The sequence below is a fragment of the Halichoerus grypus genome, chromosome 4 (assembly GCF_964656455.1).
Source record: "Halichoerus grypus chromosome 4, mHalGry1.hap1.1, whole genome shotgun sequence".
Classification (NCBI taxonomy): Eukaryota; Metazoa; Chordata; class Mammalia; order Carnivora; family Phocidae; genus Halichoerus; species Halichoerus grypus.
The window spans coordinates 164,908,140-164,924,349 of NC_135715.1; the positions used below are offsets into that span (position 1 = coordinate 164,908,140).

The following is a 16,210-nucleotide window of genomic DNA, read 5'->3' on the forward strand; positions in this document are numbered from 1 at the left end:
TGATGAGCACCGGGGGCGTCGTATGGAAGTGTTCAATCACTAAATTGTACACCTGAAACTAATGTTACACTGTATGTTAACTAACTGGAATTTAAATAAAAACTTAAAAAACCCAACAGTGTGTTAAATAATAGCTAACATTTGTGGATGATTATATTTTCCAGGCTTTTAAAAAAATGCTCTTTACATATAACAACTAATTTACTCCTCAAAACAATCTCATGAGGGAAAGTAATATTCCGTTCTTTTTTTGAGAGAACTGAAGCCTAGAAGGTTATGTAATTATGTAACACTGTTTACCACTCTGATAAATGATATATGGCTTTTTTTTTTTTTTAACAGCGTTTTATGTTTAGGAGCCATTTGTGTTTATTAAGTAGCAATTGGTGGAGCTGCCTTCACCTTCTGTGCTGATTTCCCTGCCTGCAAATACATACAGGGTACAGCCTCATGTGATTGCCTTGATTCTTTGTCCTCTGACAAGCGGGCCCAGGATAGAAAGAAAATAACATTATTGTGCCTTTATTGTAACATTTTAAATAGATATTAGAGTATTTTTATGGATTTTCCCCCCTTGCTTTTTAGATCAACCCAAAATGAGAGACTTCTTACGAATACTGCGTCACCTCCTGAAGTGGTTCCTGTTGATGATTCTGTTTCTGAAGGAGCGACTGAGGATGCTGCTGGAGTCAAAGGAGAGAGCTCCACCAAGGGTTTTGAACCTAGTAAAGAGTTGCATTCTAGACCCAGCAAATCTCAGGAATATATACAGGGTGTTTCAGTTAGACCATCAGTTATTCAAAAACTGGAGAAGGGACAACAGCAGCCCTTGGGGTTTGTTCAGAAAATTGGGAGTGGCATGAAAGAATTTAATCCAGTTGGTATTGGCCAAGCTACACATACTAGACCAAGCTTAATATGTCCATCAGTGATTTCTAGTGCTCCTGCTAGTTGTTTAGCTGGAAGTTCCTTTGATAGACCAGTTACAACTAAAACTACTAGGTTACCAGCTGCAGCCAGTTCAGATTCAGTCAGAAAATGTGACCCAAACAAAGTTGACAGATACGTTGAACAGCCAGACAGGGGCTCTAGAAATCCTGTGCTGTCATCCAGTCTAGAAACTTCTTCAGTTTCCTATCAGAAACGTAAAGAACCAAATAGGAAATCTTTAGGTACGAATTCAGATAAATTGATTATACAGGAAGATGAAAAATCTCAGTGTAAAACTTTGTCAGCTGGCGCTAAAGTCCGTGAATTTATGGGCACTGAAGGCTCCTTAAAATCTGAATCTCTTTCCAAATTAGCTGTCAACCAAGGAATCAACCTGAATAAAAGTGGCATGCCTTCTAATAAAGGAATCTTTGAAGATGCTACTGCAAAGCACCGTGGGAAATTCTTTTCTGATATGGATCATACCCAAGAGGAAAAGCATTTGGTTTTTAATAAGTCAGCCTTTTTGGGACAGAAGAGCTCAGTGATTTCTGAAGTGAAGTTTGCTCGTGGCTCTCTTCAGTCAGCGTCTGATCAACCCGAAGAGGCTGCGCAAGACCTTTGGAAAGAGGAGCAGGTTGACCAAGAAGATAAAAACTATGAATCAAGAGCTTCTGAAATGAGTTTTGACTGCAGTTCCCCTTTTCATTCACCGACTGATGAATCTAAGGTGACTGCCAAAGAAATAAACCTTTCAAAGGAAGCATATGCCGATTTGCAGTGTAAGAATAATAAATCTTTCATTTCTGAAGTAAGTTCTGATCGTGACGGCTCTCTTCCGTTGGCTACCAACCGAACTCAAGTAATTGTTAAAGGTGTAAGGGTTCAGAAGGCAAAGCCTATTAGCCTGGTTGATGAAAGCTATGAATCTAGTGATTCTGAGATTAATTTTGAATGTGATGCCTTACTTCAGTCAACCAATGACTACCCCCAACAACCTGCAAAAGAAGTAAACCTTCCTAAGGAGGAACACATTGACTTGGTTGATAAGAACTATGGATCTAGTAGCTCCGAAGTAAGTACTGATTCTCCATTTCCTCTTCAGTCAGTGGGCGACCAACTCCCAGTGGCTGCCACAGAAGCGAAACTTCAGAAGGTTCACATTGGCTTGGTTGATAAGAACTATGGTTCGAGTTGTTCTGAAACAAGTATTGATAATGATGCTTCTCCTCAGTCAGTAGTTGAGCATCCCCACCTGGTTGTCAAAGAAAGAAACCTAAAGGATAGACAGGTCTACCTGAAAGATAAGAACCTTAAATCCACCAGTGCTAAAGCCCATCTTGATTATGCGGTCTCCCTTGAGACAGTGACTGATGAATCTCAGAGGACTGTTGAAGAAATACGTCTTCTGGAGGAGAAGAATGAACCTGTGGATATGAACTATGATTCTCACGGTTCTGAAATGAGTTTTCACACTGATGCTCGATTAGTGGCTGGCCAATCCAGAGTAATAGTTAAAAAAGTGAACCCCCGAGAAGTAGCTGTTGACCTGGAGGATAAGAGCGTTAAGTCTAGCAATTCTGATCAAAGTTCTGATTCTCGTGCTTCTCTTTATCAGTCAGCTAGTGATCAACGTGAAATAAGTCTGAAAGAGTTAAATGTTGACATGGAAGTTAAGAGCTATGGGTGCTCCAGTTCTGAGTTGACTTTTGAATCTGATCCCCCTGCCATGTCAGGTACTGAGCAGTCTGAGATGGACATGGAAGAAATAAGAAAAAGGCACATTAACTTGGAAGGTGAGCACTCCGGGTCAAATAGTTCTGCAATAACTTTTGATTCTGATATTCTTCTTCGCTCAGGAGTTGACCAGTCTCAAGTGGCTATTTATGTGGAGGAACCTAGTCCTCTGGAAAACAAGACTAATAAATCTTGTGTTGCTGAAATAACCTTTGATTCTGATATACCTGTTCATTCGGGGACTAATCAACCGGAACTGGCTGTTAAAGACATAATCATTCAGAAAGAAGAATATATACACTTAGGGAGGAAGAATGAAGAACCCAGTGGTTCTGAAATAAGTTTGGATTTTTATGTCCCTCCTCATTCAGTGACTGACCCTCCTGAAGTAGCTATGGAAAAGCTAAATCTTCAAAAAGAAGAGCAGATATACTTAGAAAATAAGGACAGTGAACCTAGTGGTTCCGGATTAAGTTTGGATTATGGTATTTTTCATTCAATGACTGGACATTCTACAGATCCCATTAAAGAAATGAATCTTCAGGAAGAGCACATACACTTGGGAAATAAAGGTAATGTGCCTAATGTTTCTGAAATCAGTTTGAAATCTGACATTTCTTATCATTTAATGACTGATCATCCTAACATAGCTGTTAATGAGATAAGCCATCAGAAAGAACATATACACTTACAAGATAAGGATAATGCATTAAGTGTTTATGAAACAAGTTTGGATTCTGGTGTCCATCTTCATCAGTCAGTGACTCACAAGCCTGAAACAGCTGTTAAAGAAATATGGCTTCAAAAAGAAAGACATGCTAAATTCAAAAGTAAAAGTGCTAAATTTAGTGGTTCTGAAACAGATTCTGACATCCCTCATTATTTAGTGACTGAACCTCAGATAGCTGTCAAAGAAATCAATGTTCAGAAAGAAGAACGTGTTCTAGAAAAAAAGAGTGATAAATATAGCAGTTCTGGAATAATGTTTGGTTCTGATGTCCTTCCTCACTTAATGACTGAAACACCTCACATTGCTGTTTTGAAGGAGGACCATGTTGCCCCAGAAGGTAAAACTACTGGCTCTAGAGGTTTTGCAGTAAATTTGGATATTGGTGCCCCTCTTCATTCAGTCATTGGCCAACCTCAGCTAACCCGCTTGAAGGAACAAAATGTTCATCTGGAAGATAAAAAGCGTGAATCTAGTCATTGTAAAATAAGATATGATTCTGGTGACCCTCTTCAGCTGTTGACTGGACAATTTCAGGAAGTGGTTAAGAAAACAAACCTGAGGAAGGAAGGGAAAGTTGTAATGAAAAATAAAATGGTTCAAACTAAAGGTTCTAAATTAATACGTGCTTCTGGTGTTTCTCTTCAGTCTGTGGCTGATAAACCTGAAGGGGCTATTAAACGAGTAAACCTTGAGAATGAAGGTCATGTGAACGTGGAAGATAAGAACAGCCAATGTAGTGGTTCTGAAATGAGTTTGGATTCCGATTTCTTGGTTGAGTCAATAATTGATCAACCTCAAATAACTATTTTGGATCAGGACCATATTGAGCTAGAAGATAAGCACAGTCAATCTGGTGGTTCTGAAATGAGTTTTGATTCTGAGGATCCTCTTCAGTCAGTGGCTGAGCAGGTTAGAGAAACTGTTAAAGAAATAAGCCTTTGGAAGGATGAAGTTGATGTGGAAGATAAGAGGGATGAACCCAAGGGTTTTGAAATGGTGTATGATTCTAATGTCCTTTTTCAGTCAGTGGCTGCCCAAACTGAAGAAGTCGTTAAGGGGATGAACCTTTGGAAGGAGCATGTTGACTTGCAAGGGAAGATTGTGGAAGCTAGTGACCCTAAAATAAATTTTGATTCTAATGAATCTTTTCAGTCTGTGGCTAATGAAATTCAAGATGCTATTGCAGAAATAAATCTTCTGAGGGAAGGACATGTTTGTCTGGACGATAAGGGCTATGAACCCAGTGATTCTGAAATAATTTATGTTTCAGATGTCCCTCTTCAATCAGTGGTTGAGCAACCACACCTTCTCGAAGGGGAACATGCCAGTTTGGAAGATAAGAGCAGTATCGCTTGTCCTGAAATAACTTTTATTTCTGATGATCATCTTCAGTCAGTGGCTGACCAGCTTCAAAAGTCTGTTAAAGAAGTCGGTCTTTGGAAGGAAGACCATATTTACCTGGAAGATAAGAGCTATAAACTAGGTGACTTCGAAGTAAGTTATGATTCTGATGTTCCTGTTCACTTCGTGACTGATCAGTCTCCTCTGGCTGTCAAAGAAATAAACTTGCAAAAGAGGGGTCATCATGACCTAGAAGATAAGAGCTGTGGACCCAGTGTTTCTGAAATAAAATGTGATTCTGGTATTCATTTTCAGTTAGAGGTTGACCAATCTCAAGTGGTGTGCAAAGAAATAGATCTTCCAAAGGAAGGGCATCTTGGCATGGAAATAAAGAGCAGTGAACCGAGTGATTCTGAATTAATGTGTGATTCTGATGTCCCTCTTGAAATAGTGGTTAATGAACTTCAAGTGTCAGTTAAAGAAGCAAATCTTCGAAAGATGCTATTTGTGGACCTGGTGACCAGTGATAGTGATTGTGAAGTGATTGCTGAGTCTGATATGCCTTTTCAGCCAGTGATTGACTCACCTCACATGACTGTCAAAGAAATCAATTGTATAAATACGGAAGGTTATGATCTGGAAGGTGAGTGCTGTGACTCCTGTGGTTCTGAAATAGGATATGTTTGTGAAGCCTCTCCTCAATCACTGGCACACCAATCCAAAGAGACTTTCAAAGTAGTAAACCAGAAGAAAGACTATATTATTCTGCAGGAGTCAAGCTGTGAGTCTTATGGTTCTGAAATAAATTTTCAAATAGATCCCCCAGATCGGTCTGTGACTCTCTCATCACAAGGGTCTGATAAAGAAATGGTGAAATACATTGACTCGGAAGAGAAGAGTTGTGGATCTGATAGTCCTAAAACAAATTTCAAATGGGAAGACGATTCTCAGCCAATGGCTGACCAGCTTCAGGAAGAAGACAAAGGAATCAACATTTGTCAGAGGAAAGGTCTCGAAACTATTGGCCGAAAAGATAAGCACTGTGAATCTCCTGTTTCTGCAGTGCGTTGTAATGCCTCTTCTGGGTCAGCCGTCCATCAAAGGGCTAGTAAAGGAAAACTTCTGAAGTTAAAACATGCAGATCCAGAAAGTATGAGCTGTGAACCATGTGGTTCCGGAATGAGTTTTCAGTGTGAGCTCTCTCTTCAGTCTGACACTGACCATACTCAAGAAGCTGTTAATAAAAAAGGACTATATAAGAAGATGTCTCTGGACCTAGAAGAAACAAACCGCGATTCCCATTCAAACTCTATTTTCGTGGTTGATCCTGTCAGGAACCTGGAAAAGGCAAAGGAGGTCATAGAAGACAATCCGGATGAACCTGTTCTTGAAGCCTTGCCTCATGTCCCTCCTTCATTTGTAGGGAAAACATGGTCTCAAATAATGAGAGAAGATGACATGAAAATTAATGCTCTTGTCAAGGAATTTAAGGAGGGTCGTTTCCACTGTTACTTTGATGATGACTGTGAGACCAGGAAAATAAAAAAAAAAAATTTGAATGAAGGAAAAAAGATTACCTGGACTGACCCGAGTCAGGACACTGCAGCAATTCAAGTTCTTTCAGATTGTGATGATAATGCAGGTGGCATTTCAGATACCGATGACTTTTCAGTGGCCTTAGATAAATCTAGCCATCATTCTACAGTAAAGAGGCCTTATTATGAACAATCATGGCGACTGGCTTCTCGATGTCAGGCTGTAAAAGTCAGCCATGGAACTCAAACCAATTTCACAAACCAGTCAGACACACAAGACAGTGGACAGGAGGACGACTCACCAACAGGGAAGCGTTCGCTTCTACAGGACAAAAAAACAAAAAAGAAAGTGAAAATTGGAACACTTGAATTTCCTGAAACATGTACTAAAGTTTTGAAGCCTTTGCAACCCAATGCCTTAGTCTACGTTATTTCTTCAAATATGAAATTTCAGGACAGTGAAACTGCCAACTTCTCTAAAAAATACCGCACCCCCAGAAGTCGAGATGTTAGCATAGAGTACAAATATAAACGGAGCTCCTTTAATTACTATGACCCATTGAATAAGAAAATTGTAATTAATCCTCCACTGAGCATAGATGTATCAGACCCTGACAGAACTAACTGGCTTCAAGCTCATCTCAGCGACCTGAGCTCCAGTTCAGGCGAGGAAGATGCTGAAGATTGTGACCCAACAGCCGTTTTGACCATAAGGGATGAATTACTGGCCTATCCGGGGGCCCCCGTTTCTCCTGAGCCAGTGCCAAGGCCAGGGACTTCGAGCGCTGGTGCAGCTCCAAAGGAAAGGAACTTCCAGGTAACGCTCGTGGACCGCGATGCCGCCGGGACCTCTTCAAAAGCAGTTACCCGTAAGTTCTTAGAGGGTAGAAAGAAAATTCAGAGGCGGAGGATGACAACGAACGATAATAAGCCAGGTTTCCCCCAGAAGGTTTACAAACCAATTAGTCTCCACCCACAACCCAGAATCGCTTCAGAAAAACGGCCAATTTGGATTCAGACCAAACTAAATGATATAATTCGGAAGTATCTTTCAAAATACTCGGCCTTCTTGCGTCGCAAATACCAGTCCAGGAGCGCCTTCATTAGACTGCATCTGAAGAAGAAGAACCGCGACGTCGCTAAGTTAAAGAAAGCGAAGAGCCCCACGCACATGGTTTTGAGGTCGTCGGTTTCGCGGGTTCCCTCGGGTCCGCGGGTTCCCTCGGGTCCGCGGGTTCCCTCGGGTCCGCAGGGTCCCTCCGCGCCGCCGGGTCCGCCGGGTCCGCCGGTGGCGGCTGCTGAGGAGCAGTTGATCGCTGCCCCCGGCTCTGCTCCCAAGCAACCTGGGCAGGGTTCTCGCCCCCCTGCAGGAAGAAAGAGGAATGGTGGTAAAAAACGCCCGAGGAAGAGAAGAAGGCTTTCTCGACCTGTGAAGATATATGCTTTGAGAAGCTTATATTCTCAGGTACCATACTCCGATAGGATGAGGACTCGGCTATCAAACAAACCGCGGGCTAATGAGACCACCTAGAAGTGTTGAGGCTAGCTGAGGATTCAGTACTTCACTTGAAATATATTTGTGCACATAGCTTTCCCAGCTTTGGTGAAAAAATTTTACCTTCAACTATTTTGCTACAGACATTATTTTTCAGAACTTTTATAATTGATTTAAAATTAGTGTTTAAGGTCCTTTTTTTTTTTTTTGAGATTTAAACTCATCCTTCGTCCATTTGCCGTAGAAGAGCTTCATCTTAATTTATATCCATCATTTAGCACAGTATATATACATTTTTTTCTCCCTCAAATCATGTCCCTCTTATTTATTTTTTATAATTGTATCTCATGTCAGCAGGTTATAATATTGCAAAAATGAATGTGGCAAACATTAAATGCTATCTTATTTTTCCTTTTTAAAAACTGAAACAAAGGAATATGTACTTCTCTGCGTTTCAGAGTGGCATTGTCAAAATCATATTCTAACTGGATAATTAAAAAGAAGAAACTAGAATAAGTTATCTCCACTTTCGAGTGAGGTTGATTTAAATAATCAGAAACAAAATATAATTGATCTTTCTTTTAAAAGCATCCAAGGAAACGAGATTCCATAATCTTTACTCCAGTTTTTAAAAACTGCCTAGTGATTTTATATACGTAAACACAAACTCCTCCTTCTTCATTTAAATTGGATTTGCAAGTCTCTAACTTTCCTTATTTGGACACATGCACATATACGATCTCTGTGGGTTTTTCTTTAGCATTATTAGATCTTAAGGGGAAAATGATCTTGCCAGTGTAATTATGTTTTCTACCACCTTTATTCCCCTCCACCTGAAGTGCTGGTGGTTTAATATGAAAATCTGGGTTATCTTTATGGCCTTACCTCTTAAAAATATTTCAGCCACTATCACATCATTTTCTGTAATTATTGAACTGAGATTGAACTGAAATTATTGGGTTGGTAATTTGGGCAGACCATTAATTGTTGTCATTAACAAATTCTTTGTAATCTTAATATTTCAAAAGATCTAATAAAACATAACCTACGTGGAGGCCAGTTTTGCAAGGGAAAAACTACATATTTGTATATTCGTTTGGCTTTCCTTAAACTTGCTAACTGATTTTAATAGTTCAAACAAAAGACGTTAAGATAAGCAGTTGGGTCTGAGATACTCAGAATATGTTTAGATCCTTTATTCAGAGACACTGGTTGAGCTGGTACAGACGCATCCAATTACCCTGTTAAGACAAGGATCCTGGATCCTTTTCTATCGTTAATGTTAAAGGAAACATGAATTTCAACTATCTTGTATAAACCACATTTTATTGAAACTAGATCAGTGTACCATGATTTCAGAGATAAAAATGTGTTACTTTAGAATTAATGAAATATAGTGTAACAGTTGGTGTCTAAATGTAGTTTTATTTCAGGGGCCGTTTTTAACCTGTGGGTATGTTATGATGGTGTTCTGTTGTAATTTCTTTACTTCTAAATTTAAAACTAATTCTGTTGAAAAACAAATGGGCAAATGTTTATATTTTTAGTTGCAAAGTAACTCCAACCTTGCCTCATATACAAACATATTTTAATTCCCTTTCTTAAAATAGTACTATGGGCCACTAATTTAAAATAACCCTCCAATTTTAATTTAGAAAGAAAACTGTCCTACTGATTAGGAAGTAAACAAGCAGTTAATATGTAAAGATATTCTATTTGTGGATATTGGTGTCTTTTTTTTCCTGTAAAGTAGACACGGTAATTTCCTTAAGTACTATTAGTAGGCATTCTGGATGCTTTAGGTTTAAGTTAAAAAGCAGGAGATCATCTGGAAATAATGTACTCAATGATTATGATGTGTCATATCTATTGTGATTGCATCACGCAGAGAGGACAGTTCTTATAAGTCAAATGATTAAAAGCAGTTAAAAAATTTTACTACTTTTTTCATATTGGTGACTCTTCTAAATACCATTTTTCTGAGAGAAAAAAGGTTTATATTTAAAATTTATATTATTAAAAATATCAAAGTATATTACAGTCCTGATTATTTTTTTTTTAACATTTTGGAAATGTTTATAAGTTCCTGTAGTCATTACTTTAGACAAGCTTGAAAACTTGAAATTGGAAAAATTATAATTTAAATTAAATTAGAAATGAATTACTTTCAGAATTTGGTAGGATACAAGATGTGCCCCTTTGTCAAAATATATTTTGGCTTCATTTGCCGATTAGATGAAACAGTTGGATGTTTTTTGTGTAGTCAAGAGTGCATTAAATTCTTTTAATAGTGAAAAATCAAGTTATAACCACAATGAATATTTTATTAATCTTGTCCTTGTTCAGTATCTTGCATAAATTTTTATTATAATTGTCCCAAGTTATACAGTGTGTGGACAATATTGTGTGAAGTGTGTTTTGCATTTGTGCATTTAAATTATTTGTGTAATTAGGGCTCTGAGTGACACTTTTTGGTAAAGAGAAACTATATTTAAATATTCAAGCAAGTATATATTTCCATGTAAAGCTAATGTGAAGACTAATGTATTTTTTATAATGCAGTTTAAAGAGTAAATTTGTTTTCAAAGTTGCCAAGATAAAATTTATCAAATATTGAAATTTGTCTCTACTTTCTCCTCATGTTAGGAAGTTTTTCTGGGAATACTTAAGGAATCAGAGAATAATGAAAACGAGTTCATTTTATAAATGGTCTTAGAGATAATAAATAAGAGAATATAAATGTTGATGCTGGTGAGGAAATAGTTTAACCAAAGATACACAGGTATGTTCATGGAGTACTTATTTCAAAGGATTAAAATTAAACAACTATTTATTTCTCTGGTGGAGTAGCGGGTTAGCAACTTTTCACTTTGTATACCTGTATTGAAAGAGTCAGTGAACAGGACTGAGTTCAGGAGGCAGAAGCTACATCATTATTTGACACCTGCTGGGAAGAGAGAACTTCAGTGCCTCCAGTGTCATAGTGCATGTTATAAAGGACAAGAAAACATGGAAAAGTATACATATGTCACTGAGGTCGGGGCCTTGGGCCTCAATAGTATTGATTTCTGGGTTTTTTTGGTCCAGGATTATATTGCTAAGATGTAACAACAGCCTACTCTCTGTGATTCAAAAATTACTGAAGTAAAAATATGTGATGGATGTCCATATTCGCTAAAGGACTTTTATGTGTAGAAATAAAATGTGGAACATACTGAAAAATCATGTAATTAGGGAATTAACACATCAAAATGTCAACTTGAGAAGATGAGAGGCTGAGGAAGAGTCTCAACATTTCCTTAAACTTTATTTAGACCCAAAATATTAGGGAAATGATATAGTAAGTTTCCTTTGTTCTTCTTATACTTTATATGTATATTTAAAAAGTTTTCCCAACATAGTTTAAACTGTTTACCTTGATTAAGAAATAGGTCTAGGATGAACTATAATTTGTTGCTGAATCTTTAAATAAGTATGAACTTATACTTTATTTACATTTATAATTTATTATATGCATGTTGTTTTTTTACATGCATTTTATTTTCTAAGTTTTTAAGCTGGACGTGTGTGTGTGTGTGTGTGTGTGTGTGCGCGCGCGCGTGCGCGCGCGTGTCCATCTTGAGCCCTTACTTACTAAGTGCCGGGCATTGTTCTGAGCTTTTAACCTGTATTATCTCATTTGATCTTCAAAGAGCCCTATGAGTTAGGTACTGTGATTGTCACTAAATAGCTCTATGCCTCAATTTTGGGATTACAAATGAGTTGTTATTTACTGTATTCAGATGGGGATTACAGTCAATCTCCAGTGCCAGGACACCACTAATCTACTGTCTGTATAGTTTAGCCTTTTCTGGACATTTCATGTAAATGGCATCATACAATATGTGGTGTTTGTGTCTGGCTTCTTTCATTTACTATAGTGTGTTTGAGGGTCATTCATGTTGTGGCATGTTATCAGTATTTTGTTCTTTTCTTTATAGCTGAATAGTATTTATAATTAGTTTTTAATGAAGCTGGTAACAGAATGCTGGTCTCCTGATAAATATGATAAAAAGCTGTTAGGCTTGAGGCTAGCTGTTCCTTTATGACTCTCATACCTGTTACCCTTGATTATTACCCCAATTCCAAGACCAACTGGATATCTGCCTTTTTAAGTGCCCTTATCCCATACTTGAATGCTTTATACTCCCTCTGTCTTTGATTCTTACTCCCTTTACTGCCCATCTTGGCATTCTTTTCACTGTGCTTTGTGAATTCTCATTTTCGCTGTCAACACATTATCCTGTGTTTTCTCAATGTTTCACAGTGGATTGCTTGAAGGTAGCCGAACCGAGAATCACATCCAAGTTAGCCATTCTCCTCTCCACGGGCTGGAGAGCCGGGCAGTGTTGGTGATGGTACTGGTCATGGTGAACATTCTTCTTTACAGTTACACTTCTCCATAACTCCAGTACACACCATCAAAATCAAGAAATCAGCCTTGATATGGTATAACTCTACTCCACAGACCTCATTTGGATTTTACAGATTGTTCTAAAATTTCCTCCAGAGGTCCAGGATTTGACCCAGGATCACACACTGTCATGACTGTTCAGTTTCCTTCTGTATGGAGCAGTTCCTCAGCCTTTCTTTGTATTTAATAACTTGACATTTTGAAGTGTACAAACCAGTTTCGTTGTGGAATGTCCCTCAGTTTGAGTTTGTCTGGTGTTTCTTTATAGTTAATGCTTTGCGGGGGTTGGGGGGCAGAAATTCTGTGGACTTTTCAATGTATCATAACTGCAGCCATGTGATGTCAGTTTGAATAAAAGTGGTGATTGAAAATATCCAGTCTTCGTCTTTATCTTAGAGGAAGAACTTTTAATAATCGGAAATGGGGGCTCTCATAGTGGGTAAGTTATCAACAGTTAATTTTTTCACAACTGAATTTTGACACAATTGGGATGGAAAATTTTGTTATATTTATCATCCAACTCATACATAAGACAGTAGCTTATGTGTACACTTAACAAATACTGCTCTCCATAATCCTAGCACCTCTGGTCCCACTCTGGTGGGTGCCACAGATCCAAGCATCAAGCACACAAGCCTCTAGTTACTCACTTTCATTCACTGATATGAATGAAAGAGAGTTTCAGTAGTGGTAAGTTAGAGAACCTGCAGCATAATTCTTACACTTTCAAAAGATCGCTAATAAACCTATATAGATAACATAGGATACTGCTATTTGGCATGGAAAAATTTCTCAACTTTCTGCACTAAGACCATTTGCAAGGCATTGCTCATCATTATCTGGAAAGATTGCTTTTCTGTGTTTGCATTATTATGAATAGTCTCTCCTGTGTTGGTTTGATGCATCAAGATGAATCGTTACATGGACTCCCTTAGTTATTTGGGCACAGAAAAGACTTCCTAAGGACAAGTCGATATATTCATCAGCTGTTTAGGTTTTGAGTTGAGCTGTTGTCAGCTCTTTTGAACTGGAAAAATTGAGGATTTGTTAATTTTTTTTGGAGAATTGTTAATAGTGGTCACAGGTAATGAATACATGATATTATATTGAGCTGAAGTTATTTTATGAGATGAATGACCACTTGAAAATATGATTATTATCTACCATGATTATTTCACTGTACCAAATGGTGGTAGCCTCGTAACTGATTATAACTATAGCTTCACACAGTGTCCTTACATCTAGAATATATTTAAGTGAGTATTTGGGGGGCATTGATGGCTCTCTATAGAGTCAGAGAAGCCACTTGATCCTTGTAAGTCATAATTTTCAGGTTTTTCATTCTGGGTATACCACTTCACATATCTATAACCTAGCAGAACAACAAAGTTCTTTTTTTCCTACAGAGAAAGAATCTCAAGTCCAATGTGAAAAGTTGCATGACAATGTGTGACAGTCTTTTGAGAACAAACAGTAACCCCAAATTGCCCAGCATAATCAGCGACTGCCAGGTAGCATTTGGAGCTAGGACTTTCTTCAACCGTGCTGAATGATCGTGTGAGGGGGCAGAACATGAGGAGAGTTCTAAGTGGCAGAAGAGAGGGGTGGTGTGTGTGTGTTGGGGGGGTAAAAAAAGGTGGCAGAATAAAAACAAAGCTAAACTTTAGTATTATCTATAACCAAGTGGTCCTTTTTTTTTTTTTAAAGATTTTATTTATTTATTTGAGAGAGAGAGAGAAACCACATGAGAGAGGGGAGGGTCAGAGGGTGAAGCAGACTCCCTGCCAAGCAGGGAGCCCGATGCGGGACTCGATTCAGGGACTCCAGGATCATGACCTGAGCCGAAGGCAGTCGCTTAACCAACTGAGCCACCCAGGCGCCCCCAAGTGGTCCTTTTAAAAGTTGATGATAGTGGGCGCTTGGGTGGTGCAGAGATAACGGGTCTGACTCTTGGTTTCGGGTCAGGTCACGATCTCAGGGTTGTGAGATGGAGCCCCATGACTGGCTCCTCGCTCAGCGTGGAGTCTGCTTGAGATTCTCTCTCTCCCCCACCACTCTCTCTCTAAAGTAAATACATCTTAAAAAAAAAATTGATGATAGCTCGGCCATTTTTAATATGTTTGGATCACCTGATTAAATGACCTCACTTTTTTTTTTTTTTTAAGATTTTATTTATTTATTTGACAGAGACACAGTGAGAAAGGGAACGTAAGCAGGGGGAGTGGGAGAGGGAGAAGCAGGCTTCCCACTCGGAGCAGGGAGTCCGATGCGGGGCTCGATCCCAGGACCCTGGGATTATGACCTGAGCCGAAGGCAGACGCTTAACGACTGAGCCACCCAGGCGTCCCTAACATTTTTTTAAATTTTATTTATTTATTAGAGAGTACGAGCGGGATGGGGAGGGGAAGAGGGAGAGGGAAGAGGGAGAGGGAGAAGCAGGCCCCCCGCTGAGCAGGGACCCCCCCCCCTCCCCCGACGCAGGGCTGGATTCCAAGACCCTGGGATCATGACCTGAGTGGAAGGCTGAGGCTTAACCAACTGAGCCACCCAGGCGCCCCTAAATGACTTAACATTTAAAACATTTTTAAAATTTATTTTTATTGTATTTTATATGACCATTTTATTCAAATAGCATTCATATGCCATAGAATTTACCCATTTAGAGTACAATTCAATGGTTTTTAGTGTATTCACAGAGTTGTGTAGCCACCGCCACAATCCATTTTAGAACATTTTTGTCAATCAAACTCCATGCACACCAGCAGTCAATAAATCACGTTTGAAACCAAAAAGAAACCCCATGCTTGTTAACAGTTGCCCTCCACTCCCTCAACCTCTCCCTTTATCCCAGCCTCCTGGCAGTCACTAATCTACTTTCTGTCTCTATGGATTTGCCTATTCTGGCCATTTTATAAAAACAGGATCATATAATATGTGGCCTATTTGTGACTGGCTTCTTTCACCTTGCATAATGTTGTAGCATGGCTTGGTACTTCATTTCTTTTTATTGCCAAGTAACATCTCATTGTATGGATAGATCACATTTAATTTATCCCCTCATCAGTTTTTTCCATGCCAAATAGCAGTATCCTGCCAGCCCTTGATTCTTTTGTTTGTTTTTGTCTTTTTTTAAATTTTATTTTATTATGTTATGTTAGTCACCATACATTACATCATTAGTTTTTGATGTAGTGTTCCATGATTCATTGTTTTTGTATAACACCCAGTGCTCCATGCAGTACGTGCCCTCCTTAATACCCACCACCGGGCTACCCCATCCCCCCACCCTCGTCCCCTCTAAAACCCTCAGTTTGGGGCACCTGGGTGGCTCAGTTGTTAAGCACCTGCCTTCGGCTCAGGTCATGATCCCAGGGTCCTGGGATCGAGCCCCACATCGGGCTCCCTGCTCTGCGGGAAGCCTGCTTCTCCCTCTCCCACTCCCCCTGCTTGTGTGCCCTCTCTTGCTGTGTCTTTCTCTGTCAAATAAATAAATTAAAAAAAAAAAAAAAACCTCAGTTTGTTTCTCGAAGTCCATTGTCTCTCATGGTTCATCTCCCCCTCCGATTCCCCCCCTTCATTTTTCCCTTCCTTCTCCTAATGTCCTCCATACTATTCCTTATGTTCCACATAAAAGTGAAACCATATGATAATTGACTTACTCTGTTTGACTTATTTCACTTAGCATAATCTCCTCCAGTCCCATCCATGTTGGTGTAAAAGTTGGGTATTCATCCTTTCTGATGGCTGCGTAATATTCCATTGTATATATGGGCCACATCTTCTTTATCCATTCGTCTGTTGAAGGGCATCTTGGCTCTTTCCACAGTTTGGCTATTGTGGACATTTGCCAGCTCTGATTCTTAATGGCAGCTCTGGTCTCACCTCCTCCAGGCGGCCTTTCCTGACTATCTCTGTTATGGAACCGTGAACCTATCTTTTCTCGGTCTAACGCTCCACCACAACACTGTGAGGGCAGGAATGCGCCTTTC

The 16,210-nt window shown here is 39.1% G+C and overlaps 1 protein-coding gene across 4 annotated transcripts in view; it reads left to right on the plus strand.

Moving 5' to 3' along the window:
- ZDBF2 (zinc finger DBF-type containing 2) overlaps positions 1-12,594 on the plus strand; it is a 31,589-nt gene extending 18,995 nt beyond the window's left edge. For all 4 annotated transcript variants that reach the window (XM_078071233.1, XM_078071236.1, XM_078071234.1 and 1 more), the window contains exons 6-7: positions 586-7,471; positions 7,526-12,594. In XM_078071233.1, the coding sequence (XP_077927359.1) occupies positions 586-7,471; positions 7,526-7,804 (7,165 nt within the window). In that variant the 3' untranslated portion in view covers positions 7,805-12,594. The remainder of the gene's footprint in view (positions 1-585; positions 7,472-7,525) is intronic.
- The last annotated feature ends 3,616 nt before the right edge of the window (positions 12,595-16,210 follow it).